Below are 18,089 nucleotides of genomic sequence, written 5' to 3' on the forward strand. Positions count from 1 at the left end.
TTGGGAGGATGGGTTAAAAAATCTAATAAATAAATAAATAAAACAAACTTCTGAGTTTTATAATGAATTACACACTTACAGGGGTGTCTAAGGAAAAAGGTAGCCCCTAAAACCAAAACACCAGGTTTTAACAACAAAAATTCTCTTCTATGCTTTTGAGTATCCCTTGCTAAATCTGGAAACATTTGTATCTTATAACCTAGGAATTCTTTTTACCTATGTTTATAAAACATTCTCAGAAGCCAACTCTTATCGGGAGTAAGTGCTAGCGTCAACAATAAAATTGCTGAAACAGACATTTCTCTATCATATGTTTCTAATAAAGCTGATATGTTCATAGGCTCTTGATTCATTGCATGTTGAGTATCCCGTATCTTACTCGGAAGGTAATAAACTTGTGTGAAAGGTGGTAATGAAGACTCAGGAATTTCCAATATTTCTAAAAGATATCGTTTCAACATTTCTCTAGGTGTTATTCTAACAACTTTCGGAAAATTAATCAGTCTTATTCCTGGAGAAGTTCTCCAATGATTCAAGTTTCCTTCTTAAATTTGTATTATCCTTAATCAATGTCTCTTATAGTTTCTTTGATATTCCTGTATCTTCTTGTAGTTTATTTATTAAGGATTTAGAAAGATCCAATTCTTTTTTTTAAATTTCCAATTTCATTATCATGCTTCTTAATTTTCCCTTCTATTTGTTGGGACTGATAATTAAAACTCTTACCTAGGTTAATAATCAGGTCCCAAAGGGATTCTAAAGTGACTTCATTGGGTTTTTGAGGCAAGAAAAATTGTAAATTCAGATCAGTCTGCTCACCAACTGCTGGCTCTCCCTGTCTCTGCTCCAGCTGGGGTGATCTTATTCCCGTTGTTGTCAAATCCTCACTCTCCAAGTTCAGGCTCTCTTGAAAAGGTTGAGAATCTGAACTTCTGCTCTCTAACTCAATTTCTATGCCCTCTGGGAGAGAGTGTTCTTTATCTCCCGGAAGCACCCCCTCCCGCGGAGAGCTAGTGGTGTGAGGCTGTAGGGGCGGTGCTCTAGCATCGGGGCTCAGCGTTCTTTCCAGCCCAAGGAGACCGCCTGCATCTCACCTCTCTGCCGTGTCTCCAGTGGGGAAATTGCTGATGCTGCTGTCCTGTCCTGCATACATCATAGGAGTTCGTCAATATTGCCAAATGCAGCAGGCCCAGAGCGCCGCGAGGCACCAGCAACGCTCCTGCCTCTTTGGCTATTTTTTCCTCATAATCTCTTTTGGCCCCTCTTACCGCCTTATGGCACCTGCTTTGATGTTTGTGCTTTTTCCAGTTTTCATCCATTTTTGTCCTTTTCCATTCCTTAAACGAAGTCTTCTCGTCTCTGATTGCTTTCTTCACCGCTACAGTGAGCCACGCCGGTTCCATGTTCTTTTTCCTCTTGGATCCCTTGTTGATATGCAGTATATATAGATTTTGCGCTTCGGTTACTGTGTCCTTAAAAAGGGACCATGCTTGCTCTAGCGTTTTTATAGTGCTTATTCTCTTCTTAATCTTCTTCCCCACAATGAGTCTCATCTCTTCGTAATTCCCTTTTCAGAAGTTCAGTGCCGTGACCGTTGCTCTGGATCAATGTTTTGCCCCTGTGTCCAGGTTGAAATGGATCATATTGTGATCACTGCTTCCCAGCGTCCCTTCTACTTCTACACCTTGCACCGGTCCTCGTAGCCCATTTAGAATTAAGTCCAAACTTGCATTTCCTCTAGTATTTTCCTTGACAAGTTGTTCCAGGAAGCAATCGCCTACAGCATCCAGGAACTTGATATCCCTACTGCAGCCAGAGGTGCCTAGGTTCCAGTCTATTCCCGGATAATTGAAGTCACCAGTGATAACTGTGTTGCCTCCCTTGCAGTTGTGTTTAAGCTCGTCCGTCATTTCTCCATCAGTTTCTTCGGACTGCCCTGGGGGTCGGTAGTAGATACCGATCTTTGTTTCCATTCCATTTGTTCCCGGAATTTGGGCCCATAGAGACTCTACCTTATTTTTCATTTCCAGTGTGCTCTCTCCAGCAGACTCAGTTTACTCTTTGATATATAGGACAATACACCCACCTTTTTGACCTACTCTGTCTCTGAAGTATAGCTTGTATCCTGGTAGCACAGTGTCCCAGACATTTTCCTCGTTCCACCATGTTTCCGTGATGCCGATGATGTCAAGGTTATCTTTTTGTGCCATAGCTTCCAATTCCCCCATCTTATTCCTTAGACTCTTTGCATTCGTGTACATACACTTGAGTTTGTGGCCTGTTACTTTCTTGCATTTCCTTCCCTCTTGTGTCCCTTTCGATCCGTCAGAATTTCTGTCTTGCCTATGATCCGGTGAATCTTCCCCGCTATCTTCCTGCATGGTATATCATTTCCTGAACCATCGACTCTTGTTTCCTAGTTTACAAACTTCTCAATTTCTTTCTTGATATTGCTTGCAAATAGGCTCGTTCCGTCTCCATTGAGGTGGAGTCCATCCTTCCTGTATAGCGTGCTCTTCAGCGAGAACGTCATCCAGTTGCACACGAAGTGGAATCCTCATCCAAGCGTTGACTGCTTGCAGCTCCTTCTGCCTCTTCTCATCAGCCCTGAGTTCCGGCAGGATCTCTGAGAATGCTACCCTCGGCGTTCTGGTCTTCAGCTTCCCTCCTAGCATCCAGAACTGGTCCTTTGGTCCTTCCCTGCTGTAGCTCCTGTTGCTCATGTTGTTTGTCTCCACGTGGATCACCACCCCTGTATCTTCCTCTTCCACGCTGTCGATGATCTTGTTGATGCGGCTCCCTATATCTTCTACCTTGGCTCCTGGTAGACAGGTCACCAGTCAATTCTGTCTTCCTTCCGCTATGTGGCTGTTGACTTGTCTGATGATGGAGTCCCCCACAATGATTGCTGTCCTCTCTATCTTCTCTTGCCTCTCTAGCTGCAGGTTCGTGTCTCTGGTGTATGATCATCTCTCCAGTCGTAGGTCCGTGTCCTCTGTGCTCTTCCATCTTCCCTCATCCTGATGTTGGCTTGCACCGGACTCATCTTCCTGTGGGTTCCCTCCACTGTTTCCAGGTCTCGCTGCTGCGTCACCTATTTCTTCCTTGTGGTTGTCCTCCAGGTGGTTCTCACTCACTGTAGGTGTATCTTGGTCCTCACTCACTGTAGGTCATATATTCCTTAGCCAGCCAATAAGCTGCAAAGAAGGCACACAGCCCCGCCCACATTCCATCCATTTTCTTTGTCCCTTTAGCCAACCAATAAGCTGGAAAGAAGGCACACGGCCCCGCCAACACTTCATCAATATCCTTGGTCCCTCTTCCCATCCTCTGTACCCTTGTAGTGCCTCTCTCTCTCTCTCCCTTTCTCCAACATTCCTTCCCCATGGGTAACATAGTAACATAGTAGATGACGGCAGATAAAGACCCAAATGGTCCATCCAGTCTGCCCAACCTGATTCAATTTAAATTTTTTTTTTTTTTTTTCTTCTTAGCTATTTCTGGGCGAGAATCCAAAGCTTTACCCGGTACTGTGCTTGGGTTCCAACTGCCGAAATCTCTGTTAAGACTTACTCCAGCCCATCTACACCCTCCCAGCCATTGAAGCCCTCCCCTGCCCATCCTCCTCCAAACGGCCATACACAGACGCAGACCGTACAAGTCTGCCCAGTAACTGGCCTAGTTCAATCTTTAATATTATTTTCTGATTCTAAATCTTCTGTGTTCATCCCACGCTTCTTTGAACTCAGTCACAGTTTTACTCTCCACCACCTCTCTCGGGAGCACATTCCAGGCATCCACCACCCTCTCCGTAAAGTAGAATTTCCTAACATTGCCCCTGAATCTACCACCCCTCAACCTCAAATTATGTCCTCTGGTTTTACCATTTTCCTTTCTCTGGAAAAGATTTTGTTCTACGTTAATACCCTTTAAGTATTTGAACGTCTGAATCATATCTCCCCTGTCTCTCCTTTCCTCTAGGGTATACATATTCAGGGCTTCCAGTCTCTCCTCATACGTCTTCTGGCGCAAGCCTCCTATCATTTTTGTCGCTCTCCTCTGGACCGCCTCAAGTCTTCTTACGTCTTTCGCCAGATACGGTCTCCAAAACTGAACACAATACTCCAAGTGGGGCCTCACCAATGACCTGTACAGGGGCATCAACACCTTCTTCCTTCTACTGACTACGCCTCTCTTTATACAGCCCAGAATCCTTCTGGCAGCAGCCACTGCCTTGTCACACTGTTTTTTCGCTTTTAGATCTTCGGACACTATCACCCCAAGGTCCCTCTCCCCGTCCGTGCATATCAGCTTCTCTCCTCCCAGCATAAACGGTTTTCCTATTATTAATCCCCAAATGCATTACTCTGCATTTCTTTGCATTGAATTTTAGTTGCCAGGCATTAGACCATTCCTCTAACTTTTGCAGATCCTTTTTCATATTTTCCACTCCCTCTTCGGTGTCTACTCTGTTACAAATCTTGGTATCATCTGCAAAAAGGCACACTTTTCCTTCTAACCCTTCAGCAATGTCACTTACATACATATTGAACAGGATTGGCCCCAGCACCGAACCCTGAGGGACTCCACTAGTCACCTTTCCTTCCTTCGAGCGACTTCCATTAACCACCACCCTCTGGCGTCTGTCCGACAGCCAGTTTCTGACCCAGTTCACCACTTTGGGTCCTAACTTCAGCCCTTCAAGTTTGTTCAACAGCCTCCTATGAGGAACTGTATCAAAGGCTTTGCTGAAATCCAAGTAAATTACATCTAGCATATGTCCTCGATCCAGCTCTCTGGTCACCCAATCAAAAAATTCAATCAGGTTCGTTTGGCACGATTTACCTTTTGTAAAGCCATGTTGCCTCGGATCCTGTAACCCATTAGATTCAAAGAAATACACTATCCTTTCTTTCAGCAACACTTCCATTATTTTTCCAACAACTGAAGTGAGGCTCACTGGCCTGTAGTTTCCTGCTTCATCCCTGTGACCACTTTTATGAATAGGGACCACATCTGCTCTCCTCCAATCCCCAGGAATCACTCCCGTCTCCAGAGATTTGTTGAACAAGTCTTTAATAGGACTCGCCAGAACCTCTCTGAGCTCCCTTAGTATCCTGGGATGGATCCCGTCTGGTCCCATCGCTTTGTCTACCTTCAGTTTTTCAAGTTGCTCATAAACACCCTCCTCCGTGAACGACGCAGAATCTACTCCATTTTCTCGTGTAACTTTGCCAGACAATCTCGGTCCTTCTCCAGGATTTTCTTCTGTGAACACAGAACAGAAGTATTTGTTTAGCACATTTGCTTTCTCCTCATCACTCTCCACATATTTGTTCCCAGCATCTTTTAGCCTAGCAATTCCATTTTTTATCTTCCTCCTTTCACTAATATATCAGAAAAAATTTTTATCTCCCTTTTTTACATTTTTAGCCATTTGTTCTTCCGCCTGTGCCTTCGCCAAACGTATCTCTTTCTTGGCTTCTTTCAGTTTCACCCTGTAGTCCTTTCTGCTCTCCTCTTCTTGGGTTTTTTTATATTTCATGAACGCCAACTCTTTCGCCTTTATTTTCTCAGCCACTAGGTTGGAGAACCATATCGGCTTCCTTTTTCTCTTGTTTTTATTGATTTTCTTCACATAAAGGTCCGTAGCCATTTTTATCGCTCCTTTCAGCTTAGACCACTGTCTTTCCACTTCTCTTATGTCCTCCCATCCTAACAGCTCTTTCTTCAGGTACTTTCCCATTGCATTAAAGTCCGTATGTTTGAAATCTAGGACTTTAAGTATCGTGCGGCCGCTCTCCACTTTAGCCGTTATATCAAACCAAACCGTTTGATGATCGCTACTACCCAGGTGAGCACCCACTCGAAAATTAGAGATACTCTCTCCATTTGTGAGGACCAGATCCAATATTGCTTTTTCCCTTGTGGGTTCCGTCACCATTTGTCTGAGCAGAGCCTCTTGAAAGGCATCCACAATCTCCCTACTTCTTTCCGATTCCGCAGACGGAACATTCCAGTCCGCATCCGGTGCTTCTCAATCCCCTCTTCTGTGTGTGCTTCTTTCTTTATCTCTCTCTTCTTCCAACCCCTAACTCCCCATGTGAGTGCCCTTCTTTCTCCTTTCAGCCTCCTTTCCTGCTGTTTTGGTTTCTCCCCTCCCATCCAGCATTACCCTACTCCATGCTTTTTTCTCCAGCATGCTCTCCTTTCCATAATGTTTCTCCAACCCTCCCTTCTTGCTGTTTCTCCAGGCCTCTTCCTACCCTCTCCCTCCTCCAATCCTCCCTCCTTGCTGTTTCTCCAGCCCTCCTCCATCCATACTGTTTCTCTAGCCCCCTTTCTCTACCTTTTCCTTTCAAATGTCTTCAATTGTTTTTCTGCATCTCTGTCCAGATTTAATTATTTCATACTATCCAGTCTTTAATTTCCCTCTCTTCACTGTGTCTACCTACAACTTTCCATATCTTTCCCTCTCCCAGTTCTCCTATTCTACTTCTTCTTATTCTTCAATCTCTAATTAACTCATTCCTCTTTCTTTCCCCCCTGCCCCCATCTAGCACCACCTTCCTTCTCTGCTTCCTTTGATCCAGCATCTGCCTTCTTTCTCTGTCCCCTTTCATCCAGTGCCTTCTCTTTCACTTTCCCCTTTCATCCAGCATCTGCCCTCTCTCTCCTGTTTCCCTCTTCCATGCAGCCTCTGCTCTCTCTTTCCCCCTTACCATTGTGTCAAGGTCTATCCCCTTTCTCTCTTTCCCACTTTCCATCCTGCATCTCCCCTCTTTCTGTTCCATCCAGCATCTGCGCCATCTCTTTTCCCCATTACTATACAGTGTTATAGTCTATTCCCCTTTCCCTCTTTCGCTCCTTCCATCAAGCATTTCTCTCCCCCTTCTATCCAGTATCTACTGTCTCTTTCTCTTTTCTAATTCTATTCACTGTCTGCTCTCTTTCTCTACCAACCAGTGTCTGCCCTCTCTCTTCAGTCTCCCACTTCAGTCCAGCATTCCCCTCTCTCCTCCCATCAATTACTCCCTCCTCTTTCTGTCTCTCTGTACCTCCCCCAATACCTCTGCATTACTGCTGCATCTCTAGTACAGCAGCGGCAAAACAAGTTAAACCCACTGCAGGGCTGCATTGTGCATATGCACAGCTGCTAATCCTACCCCAGAACAGGAAGATGACAGAGGGGGTGAGACCAGAAGTCGCTTGCATGCACAGTACAGCCCCATGATGTGTTTAGCTTGTTTTGCTACCACTGCCACCATCACCACTGCTGCTGGTTTCAAGAAGCAGCATCATGGGTGATGGTGGTGGGGAAGGTGTCCTGGTGAGTCTGCTATGTGGCACTTGCACCTTCTAATCTCTTGCACCTGAGGCAGAGTGTCTCCACCATCTGTTCTTGTTACACCACTGCATGGAAGCCAATATTCAAAGAGTTTAAGCTCCTAAGTTGGTCTCTTTTAAAATGGACTAGAGCTAAGTGCCTAAATTTATATTCCTAGTTTGCACTAGGCTCCGAAATTTAGGGTGGCAATAGGGGTGGATTTAGAGCAGGGGAATAATTAGGAGCTTAGCACTGACTTTCAATACTAGTCACCTAAATTAGGCTCTTAAATCTAAGTAAATGAATTGAAAGCCTACATTAGGAGTCTAACGTTTAGGACCTTAAATTTAGGTGAATTTGCAACAGAAAAATTAAACTCCTAAGTTTGGATGAAAAAAGGAAATCTAGCTAAAGTTCCTAGATTGAGAAGCTCAACTCATTTTGAATACCGACCTCATGATATTTTAAGAGCCTACAACAAGATTGTAGACTTAAGGCTAGTGTTTACTATAAGCTCTGAGCAACCTGCATCCTATACATTGGATCCAGATAGTAATGATGACATCGTAGCAATTAACAATAAACTTGGAACAATAAAAAATTGGCTTACTACAAATAAACTATCATTAAACATTAATAAAACAAAATCGATGCTTTTCCCTTGGAAAAAAGAAATAACATTGAGATCTCCAATCTCTATCAACAATACTGATTTAGAACAGGTCACCTCTTTAAAAATATTAGGTGTTTTGATTGATGATAAGCTTACATATCACGACTATATAAACAATATCGTTAAATCATGTTTTTATAAACTTCGATTGATTCGCTCTCTTGCAAAATTCTTACAACCAGAATCCATTAACATTCTCATTCATTCCCTAATAATGTCTAAATTAGATTACTGCAATTCTCTTCTTATAAACGTAACACAAAAAGAAAAAAGAAGACTGCAACTTATACAAAATACCGCTGTGAAACTAATTTACAAAGCTAAAAAATACGATCATGTCACCCCACTGTTGATTAAATCCCATTGGCTTCCTATAAGCCATCGTATCACTTTTAAATTACTGCTTTTGGTGTTCAAAGCCTTAAACTTTAATGAACCACAATTTATTAACAGATGGCTTATTCCATATAGTACAACAAGATCACTTCGTTCATCTTCATTTAATCTTCTTTCTGTGCCTTCTATTAAAATGATAGGAACTAGAAGACAAGATATGTTCTCAGTTATGGCCCCACATTCTTGGAATCTTCTACCACAATACATTAGAGAACTAAAAGACTTAACACTGTTTAAAAAAACGTTAAAAACCTTCCTCTTTAAAGACGCGTATGGATCTTAGGATAAAGAAAAATCTATTATCTTTATACCGTTACCAAGTTTTTTAGTTGTTTTTATTTTTTTTAAAAAAACAACTACCATTATAACCTCCCTATTTGTTTTTCCCTTTTATGTTTCTTCTTCTCTTCTATCAAAAATTGTAACTATTCCCCCTCTTAACCACACATGTCTTGTATGTTTTACCCACAAAATTATTTTTAACTTATGTTTACACTCAGTTTTTAAGTGTGCTAAATTTTAACTAACAACAAATTTGTTTTTATGTCACCATTAATATTGTGCTTGTTTCATTTATTAATGTATGTTAATATTATTGTACATCGCCTAGCAATTTAAATAGGCGATTCATCAAGAATAAATAAACTTGAAACTTGAACTTGAAAAAGAGCTCACTTACTCCCAGAATTCGATGACGGCTGAAGTACTATTTGCTGTCATATTGTGGGAAGAGTTGCTCCTCTGGAACTCCGTACAGGTATCTGCAGAAGGCAAACAAAAATAAAATCAATGAACGCAGAACACTTCTGTTTGCATTCCCCACTCCCAAGGGATGTCATTACAAAAAATGACTTGATAGGACACTATCTCTTCAGGCAGGTATCTGGAACAACACCCTAACTGCACTCCTCCTGAATTCTCCATTATACCAATCCTTCAGAAAATCTCTGAAAACCCACTTATTCGACAAGTTTATCTGATCCTATGAAACCCATCCAGCCTACCTACAATCTCAACATGCACCTCCTCCTACCTGTGCAACCCCCCTCCTCCCTCTCCCCTAAATCTATTCTGTAATCTTCATGTTCTCTTCACTTGTATCGATATCTGTGATATCCACGCTGTATTTCTACTTTACTGTATACCGTCTTGAAATGAAAAGGTATGTTGGACATAAATAAAGCTATTATTATTAAATAATACAGATACTAAATGATACATGTGTCTGGAGTAGATCATCACTTTGCTTCCATGGGGAGGCAATAATAGCCCTTGACTGTTCAAGCCCGACTATGGTATCATGGTCATAGCATATCTTTCCATTAGCAACATCTACCTAAGCCAATCGCGGTTCAGGCACTGACAGGAAAGGTGACATTTTGCAACAACCTGTGGATTTCTTTTTTTTTAAAAATTCTTTATTGATTTTCTAAACTTCAAAAGTGCAATACACAAATATATATCATATAATATGTTAATAAAAGCACATTCAACTTACAAGGGCCATTTTCTCCCCCACCCAATGATTATTCAATAAAACACAGAAACATAGACTATCCCAATAACTTTACCCTATTCAGATTAAAAATATCCTCCCACCCCAGGTGGACATATTCAAAAGTCAAATTAGGCAGAAATAGCCCCCCCCACCCTTTCCTGGATATATACGAAAATAAACAAAAACTGACTCATAATCAAAGACCTACTATAGTGAAGTAATATATGATGTCAACGGCCCCCTAACCAGCTTAAATAAATTACTGTGCCCCAAACTATCAGCATTCATTTTTTCATATCTATAGCTGGAGCACAAATTTGCCCACCAGAAAGGAAAATTTAGGTGGTTGTAGTTCTTCCAATTTCGGGTTACCATCTGCATTGCTACCGTCTTCCCTGATTTCAAGGGTTCAACAATTTCACTCTCGAAACAAGTTCGCCGTCCTCCTACAATTTGACTTTTCCGCTGCTTTTGACGTTGTTCACCATGATATTCTTGTTTACCAACTCTCTGAGATAGGTATCAACTCCACAGTCCTAGGTTGGTTCTCTAAATTCCTCCGCTCTCGTTCTTACATTGTTAGCATGAATGGCACCTCATCCTCCCCCTGGAAACCGAATTGTGGAGTCCCGCAAGGCTCTCCACTATCCCCTATCCTTTTCAACATCAATATGTCCTCCCTCAAACTCCTCCACCTATCCCCCCTTGAAACAATTTACACTTATGCAGACGACATCCTCGTCCACCTCGAGACCGATTCGAACCTCACCGACCAGTCTAAGAACATATCCTCTTGTATAATGAACCTACAATCCTGGGCCCACACTGTGCAAATCAAATTGAATGAGTGCAAAACAAGACTTCTTTGGCTCAGTCCAAAACTAGATCACCTACCCACCTCCATCCCACTACCCTCTGGCTCCTCTCTGCAGCTTGAGTTCTCGAGCAAGGTCTTGGGTATCATCATTGATTCCACATTGTCCTTCAATGACCACCTCCAATCCTTGGTAAAAAAAATGCTTTTTCAGCCTTCACATGCTGAGGAAAGTTAGATCCTGCTTCCATCAAAAACATTTTACCCTCCTTGTCCAATCCATCATCCTCTCCAGATTGGACTATTGCAACTCTATCTACTTAAGCCTAACTAAAAAAAACCTCCACAGACTCCAACGGATTCAGAATGCCGCGGCCAAGCTCATCTTCGCTAAAAGTAAATTTGACCATGTCTCCCCGCTCCTGGCCAAGCTCCACTGGCTTCCGATAATCGCCAGGGTCCACTATAAATGCGCCTGTTTAACTTTCAAAATCCTATATGGTATCCTCCCTCCCTTTATTCCTCTTTCTTGGAATTCCTCAAACCCTAATACCACCAGATCCTCCCACAAATTAAAACTATCCTTCCCCTCGCTAAAAGGCATTTTCCACACAGGAAAGCTAGGGACCTCCCTCCACTTCAAAATCACTGAGCTCTGGAACAACCTTACCTCCCCTCTTCAGAACTTGAGCTCTCTCCAAGTTTTCCGCAAACATCTGAAAACCTGGCTTTTCTCAAAAAATGTAAGTCTCCCTCCAACTTAGGAATCAAGGAAACGCTTATATCTTGGCATCCCAAGTCCTCTAAATTTTCTTCACACTTCTACCTCTAACCCTCTGTTGTAGTTCCTTCCTATTTCTCCTACTGTACACCGCGTCGAGCTCTACGAATGTGGAGATGATGCGGTATACAAACCTAAGGATTAGATTAGATTAGATTGCTATCCCGGTCATGACAAGAAAAAGACAGCATTTATAACAATCCATAGGGGGTTTAACATGTAATAACGTTCCACATATGACCGCCTCATACATCAGTGGAATTGATGATTCCAATATGTTGTTAATCGTACCCCATATTGACTTCCAAAAGTTAAGTATCAAAGGACAATAGAACAACAGATGATCCAGTGTCCCTATGTCCAGATGACAATGCCAGCATCTATTAGATTTAGAACTGTCTAGCTTGAGTAACCTAACAGGGGTCCAAAAAGATCTATGTAACAGAAAAAAACGTTTGTTTCATAGATGTTGACGCTGTACATCTCATCCTTCAAGTCCAAATTTGTGGCCATCAAGATGCAGAAATATACTGCTTAATCTCAATGCTCCAAATGTCTCTAAGACCATTTTTTTGTTTTTTTATTCAAGAAATCAGATATTAGTTTATACCACTAAGCAGCCTGATGCCCTAATGAATCTATCTGGAAGCATAGGACCTGCAAGCTGTAATAATTTTTTTAGATTTTGCCAATCAGGGAACCCCTTCTGAATGGCTTTCTTCAACTGCAACCATTTATAATTTTGAGACTTTGCAATACCACATGTTTATTGCAGTCGTGAAAAATCAAGCATCTTCTCATTTGATAGAACATCATCTAGTATATGTTTGCCTGCCTGCATCCAGTGCTTCCAGGTGATCCCAGATCCACCTATTTGAATCTTGGAGTTTAACCACAAGGATTGATAAGTAGATTTCTCTACCGGAACATCTGTTAATTTATTAATAAATTTTAAAGTTTTCCAGGTGTCAAATATAATACTGTTGTCCTTAACAAATATGGGTAATCTGATACTTAACCCCAGGAATAGTTATAATGGGGACATCAATTGCCACTCTAAATATAACCAATCAGGGAGATGTTCCATGAGCTCTGGGAGGATCCAATACATACCCTGACGCAGTATAGAGGCTTGATGATACCTATAAAAATTGGGAAAATTTACCCCACTCACTGTAATTGGTTTTTGTAAAGATACTAATGCAATTCGAGTCCAGCCTGCAGCCCAGCTGGAGAGAAGAAAGAAAAGCCACTGGGTGCTCGCAGCCGGAAGTGAGGTGGAGGAGCCACCGGCAGCCTGCGGTCAGGGCCTTCACTGAATCCCTTGAAGACCTTTGCTGCATGCCATATATATGAGTGTGGGTGGTTGAGTAGGTGGAGGAGATATGGTGTCTAAACATTGACAGATGATGTATTTGGGAAAGGGGGGGTATGTTTTGTATATTTAATGAATCTGGAGAATTTAGCTGTTTAGGTATAGGGAGGCTTTTGATGGGATGTCAAGGGATTTGGGGGATATGTGTGCGTGTGTCTATGTATGTATATGTATATGTGTGTGTATATATATATATATATATATATATACACATACATAGACACACATACATATCTCCCAAATCCCTTGACATCCTATCAAAAGCCTCCCTATACCTAAACAGCTAAATTTTCCAGATTCATTAAATATACAAAACATACCTCCCCTTTCCCAAAAACATCATCTGTCAATGTTTAGACACCATATCTCCTCCACCTACTCAACAACCTTTACTCATACTGACTGCTAGTTGAGAACATATTACCATGACTATTCTTACAGATTGCCCTATTCAGACATGAGTGAAGAAAGGAGAAATGTGCCATTGTGCTACAATATAACTGCATTTTTCAAACATGTTCACTTTAAGGGGTTCCTCCTTATCAGGGGCAGAATCCTATGATGGGATTTATACATACTATGAAACATCCTGCAGAGTTTGCATACAGAGGATGCACACTTCTTACTTCCTGCTGTGAAAACGCTGCAGGCTGCTGAATGCCTGAGAAAGTTAAAAAAAAAAAATTAGAAAAAAACTTGCCATTTTTAATAAGTTTCATGTGCTTGACCCACGCCATGGCCTTAGCTGCTGAGCTGAAACAAACTGAGCAACACAGGGCATTAATTAACCCAGTGTGTTTTGTTCTAACATTTGTTTTCGAAAGCTCCCTAGGCTTTCGGTATCAAACCAAGTATAGTCTTACAACCATGTTACTGTTCTCAGAAAGCAAAGTCTGAAGACTGCAGTAACAATCGAGGGGCCAATGTAGTAAAGCACACTAGGTTTTGTGCACAATTTTGTGCACTACCAATAATGGCCTAAGTTAAAATAAGTTTGCACATGAGCTGTGTGCAAAGACTCATGCTGACACCCCCTTTACAAAACTGTAGTACGGTTTTTAGCGCTGGCTGCGATGGTAACAACTCTGACACTGATAGGAATTCTATGAGCGTCGGAACTGTTATTGCTGCGGCAAGTGCTAAAAACCGCACTACAGTATTGTAAAGGGGGGGAGGGGTTAAACTAATGCTAATAAAAGCAGGTGCAGAGAAGTGTACAGAAGACCAAAGGCTAATGTAATGTAATGTAATTTATTTCTTATATACTGCTACATCCGTTAGGTTCTAAGCGGTTTACAGAAAATATACATTAAGATTAGAAATAAGAAAGGTACTTGAAAAATTCCCTTACTGTCCCGAAGGCTCACAATCTAACTAAAGTACCTGGAGGGTAATAGAGAAGTGAAAAGTAGAGTTAGAGGAAAAATAAAAATAAAATAAACATTTTAACAAGACAGCATTGATCTAAATACTTTGGAAGGTAGAAGAGAGGAGAGAAAAGAATAGAAGCATGATGAAGTGATGAAGTGGAGCAAGTAAGTTTAGAAGGAGCGATTGACGTTTCCAGAAAGGGCTTCTTCAGGGAAGAGACTTGGCCGACAGTCCCATGTTGCTTTCTAACACTCGGGCTTGAACATAAGGTCTGAGGAGAAGTAAAAGGTTAGCTTGTTCTGCAGGAAATATTAGTGAGGATTTTATTACTGCTGCTGGCAGAAGAATGATACCGGGTTTTCTACACAATATATAGCTGCTGCAAGTGGAGACCAGTGTGCACATGCGTAACACGGCAAAAATCCATTTATATACCGCAATACCTCTCAGTTCTATGCAGTTAACAAATGAAAATATTGTTTGTACATAGTGAATTATAAACTAATTTATAAAATTTGTCAAATAAGTCTTCAACGTCTTTCTAAAAACTTGATAAGCACTGGAGCTTAATATCAAATTACTGAAACTCTTGTGTTATTTGCGTGTTGGGACAATTTTGATAGGATGTCTAAATCCGACTTTAGATTTTTCCCAACAAGGGCCCGGATTCTGTATAGGACACCCGGTCTCAGAAGCTGATGGGTGTCCTATATAGAATCGGGCCTAAGGCCGCCTAAAGTAAACCCGATTCTCTAACCGACGTCCATGTTACAGATGCCAGTTAGAGAATCGGGTTATTGTAGACGTGGCTGCTAAGCTTATCACAGAAGGGGATCTCCCTGCCATGATAAGTTTAGTAGCTGCAGCTGCCAGTCCCCCCCTCCCCCCAACGAACGAGGCAGGAGGGATGTCCAGTCCCTCCTGCCTGAAACACCACCGCACCCCCCGAACGAAACTGGCAGGAGGGATGCCCAGTTCCTACTGCCCAGAACACCCCTGACCCCTGTAAATTCCATGACCCCCCATCCTCACCCAGACTCCCCCACCGCTGTAGATTCCATGACCTCCCCAACCCCAGATTCTGCAAACCCTCCATCCCCACAGGGGGATCTCCATGCCGTAATAAGTTTAGCAGCTGCAGCCACTTGTTTCCCCCCAAACGAACACAGTAGGAGGGATGCCCAGTGCCTCCTGCCCGGAACACCCCACCCCCGCCCTGTAGATTCTGCGCCCCCATAGATTCCATGACTTCCTTGACACCCCCATCTGGACACCCCCACCCCCACTAGAATGCCTAACCCCGCCCCGGAATCCTCCAGGACCCCCCCAACTTGTAATGATGGCCGGACGAACAGGTCATCCCTCTGGCTGGCCTGCCTCCGTTGGAATGAAGTGGTCCTGCCCCTTCCAGGTGCATTGTGGGATACACCAGGGAGGGACCTACGGCCTGATTGACCCAGACACTTTTGGCCCCATCCATGGGCGAGACCTTAGATGCCTGGGCCAATCAGAATCTTAGACCCTTGCCCAGTGCATCCCTCAAATGAGTGGGGCCTTTGATGCCTGGGCCAATCAGACCTTAGACCCCTGCCCAGTGCATCTCTCAAATGCACTGGGAATGGGCAGGCCCATCTCTTTCCGATGGAGGCATGACAGACGGAGGAAAGACCTGTCAGCCGGCCATTGTTACAGGTTAGAAGGGGTGTCCGGGGGGGGTTAGGAGTTCTAGTAGGGGTAGAGATTGTGGGTGGGGGATCTCAGAAGTCACAGAATCTATGGGGGTGGGGGTCCGGGTCGCTGGGTCACAGAATCTGTGGGGGGAATCATGGAATCTATGGGGGTGGGGGGTATGTTCTGGGCAGGAGGGAATGGGCATCACTCCTGCCGGTTTCATTATGGGTAGGGGGTGTTCCATCAGGAGGGACTGGGCGCCCCTCCTGCTGCGTTCGTTTGTGGTGTGGGGGGATGTTCTGGCAGGAGGGATTGGGCACCCGTCCTGCCGGTTTCGTTCGTAGGGGGATGTTCCAGGCAGGAGGGACTGGGCATTCCTCCTGCATTCATTCAGGGGGGTGGGGGGGACTGGCGGCCACTTCCGCTACACTTATCACGGCATGGACATCCCCCACCACAATAAGCTTAGCGTACTTACAATGTAGGCCAGCATTTTGGCTGGTTAGACAGAAGTAGGACGCCTACAATCACGACACCGTTTATAGAATCCAGGCCAAGATGTCCAAAATTCAGGGTGAGGAAACATCCATTTTCGATAGGGCTAGACGGCCAATTTTTTATTTTTAATTATCTATTTGGGCGTCATGGCTGTCAGAACATTCAACCTTAGGGTGCCTAACTGTTTTTGCCATTTTCAACCACAAAAATGTCCAAATACAAAATATCCAAATCCAGACCAATTGGACATACATGGGAGGGGCCATTATTGTAATGGACTGGCCACACAGACATGCCAAGAGAGCAGTGGGGCACCTTAGAAGTCACTGCTGTGAACTTCACATAACGGGTGCCAGATGTACATCTCATCATAACTCCTTTATAATTTATTGTGAGCCCTCCAAAACTTCCCTAAAATCTACTAAACCCGTGGTATAGTAAGGGGAGGAGTGGTCCGCCCCGGGCACCATCTTGGTTGGGGCACTGGCACCCATCCTACTCTCAGCCCCCCACCACACATGCATGCTCCTTCCCTTCCCTCATACTTCTTTAACATTCACGGCATGAGCAGCAATCCCAATCTGTTCCTCACACCAGTGCCGGCTCTTCCTCTGACATCACTTCCTGGACTTATTGAGGTTGGGTTAAAGAGATACAGTGAAGGAAAGGGCTCTCTTACATGTGTGGCAAGAGGGGGCAGGAAAGGAGTTGGGGGTGGAGAAGAGTGTATGGAAGGGCGCCACCCCTCTAGTTGCCTCTCACCCTCGTTACGCCACTGCTACCACCCCAATAGCCCTTATGGCTGCAGGTGGCATCTATATGGCAGTATGATAGGGTTTGGGTGACCTCATACTTTCCACCATAAATGTAGTGGTTAGAGTGGGAAACGGGCCTGGGTCCCCCCTCTCTATAGTTCACTCTACCACCCACCGCCCACCAGGCTACTCCAAACAGTAGAAACAGAAACAGTAATGCATGTTCCTTAATACTGTGAAAAATATAAAGATAGCAAATGTAAATTTGAAAAATGGAAAAATACCAATCACCACTTTACAAATTAACAAATAATGCAAAAAATAGAAAATAAGAAAATACCATTTTATTGGACTAATCCATTTTTCAATTAGCTTTCAGAGGCCAAAACCTCCTTCCTCAGGTCAGGTCAGGTGGTTCCACTGCTGGATCTACAGTATAAAGCGTACGGTTGGAATCTGTGGAGATCAAGCATTGCACATATTGTCATCATAGCCTGGCACATAGTCCTAAAAAGTAAAAGTCCAAAAAAGGTATACAAATTGAGTTACATACCTACTGATACTTGTGGAGTACAAGTGGAGGTCACAGTGCGGGACTGCAGTAAGGTCTGCCAAGCTTCACTTTGTCTTATGAGCTCCTTCAACATACCCTGGCTCTGCCTCTGTTGCTCCACAACCACATTTATCAGCGCATGATTCTGCCTCCGGAGATCCTGGTTCTGCGTCTGGATATCCTGGTTCTGCCTATGGAGATCAAGCATTGCATTAGTTTGTATCTGCATCACAGCGGTAAGGCTAGCTGTACTCTGAGACATTGCTGCTTTAAGGCTAGCAATATTCTGAGATATTGCTTGTGCACCCTCAGCAACATTTCTCAAAACATTCTGCACATCGTTATTCCACCTCTCCTGATCATCCACAGCAGACTAC

At 43.3% G+C, this 18,089-nt stretch overlaps 1 protein-coding gene across 5 annotated transcripts in view; it reads right to left on the reverse strand.

Moving 5' to 3' along the window:
- The window catches only part of LOC117364202 (sodium- and chloride-dependent GABA transporter 2-like), a 121,582-nt gene that overhangs the window by 62,095 nt on the left and 41,398 nt on the right, over positions 1-18,089 (reverse strand). For all 5 annotated transcript variants that reach the window (XM_033953202.1, XM_033953203.1, XM_033953201.1 and 2 more), the window contains one exon: positions 9,076-9,157. In XM_033953202.1, coding sequence (XP_033809093.1) covers positions 9,076-9,157 — 82 coding nt within the window. The remainder of the gene's footprint in view (positions 1-9,075; positions 9,158-18,089) is intronic.

The sequence above is a fragment of the Geotrypetes seraphini genome, chromosome 7 (genome assembly GCF_902459505.1).
Source record: "Geotrypetes seraphini chromosome 7, aGeoSer1.1, whole genome shotgun sequence".
In the NCBI taxonomy this organism is placed as follows: Eukaryota; Metazoa; Chordata; class Amphibia; order Gymnophiona; family Dermophiidae; genus Geotrypetes; species Geotrypetes seraphini.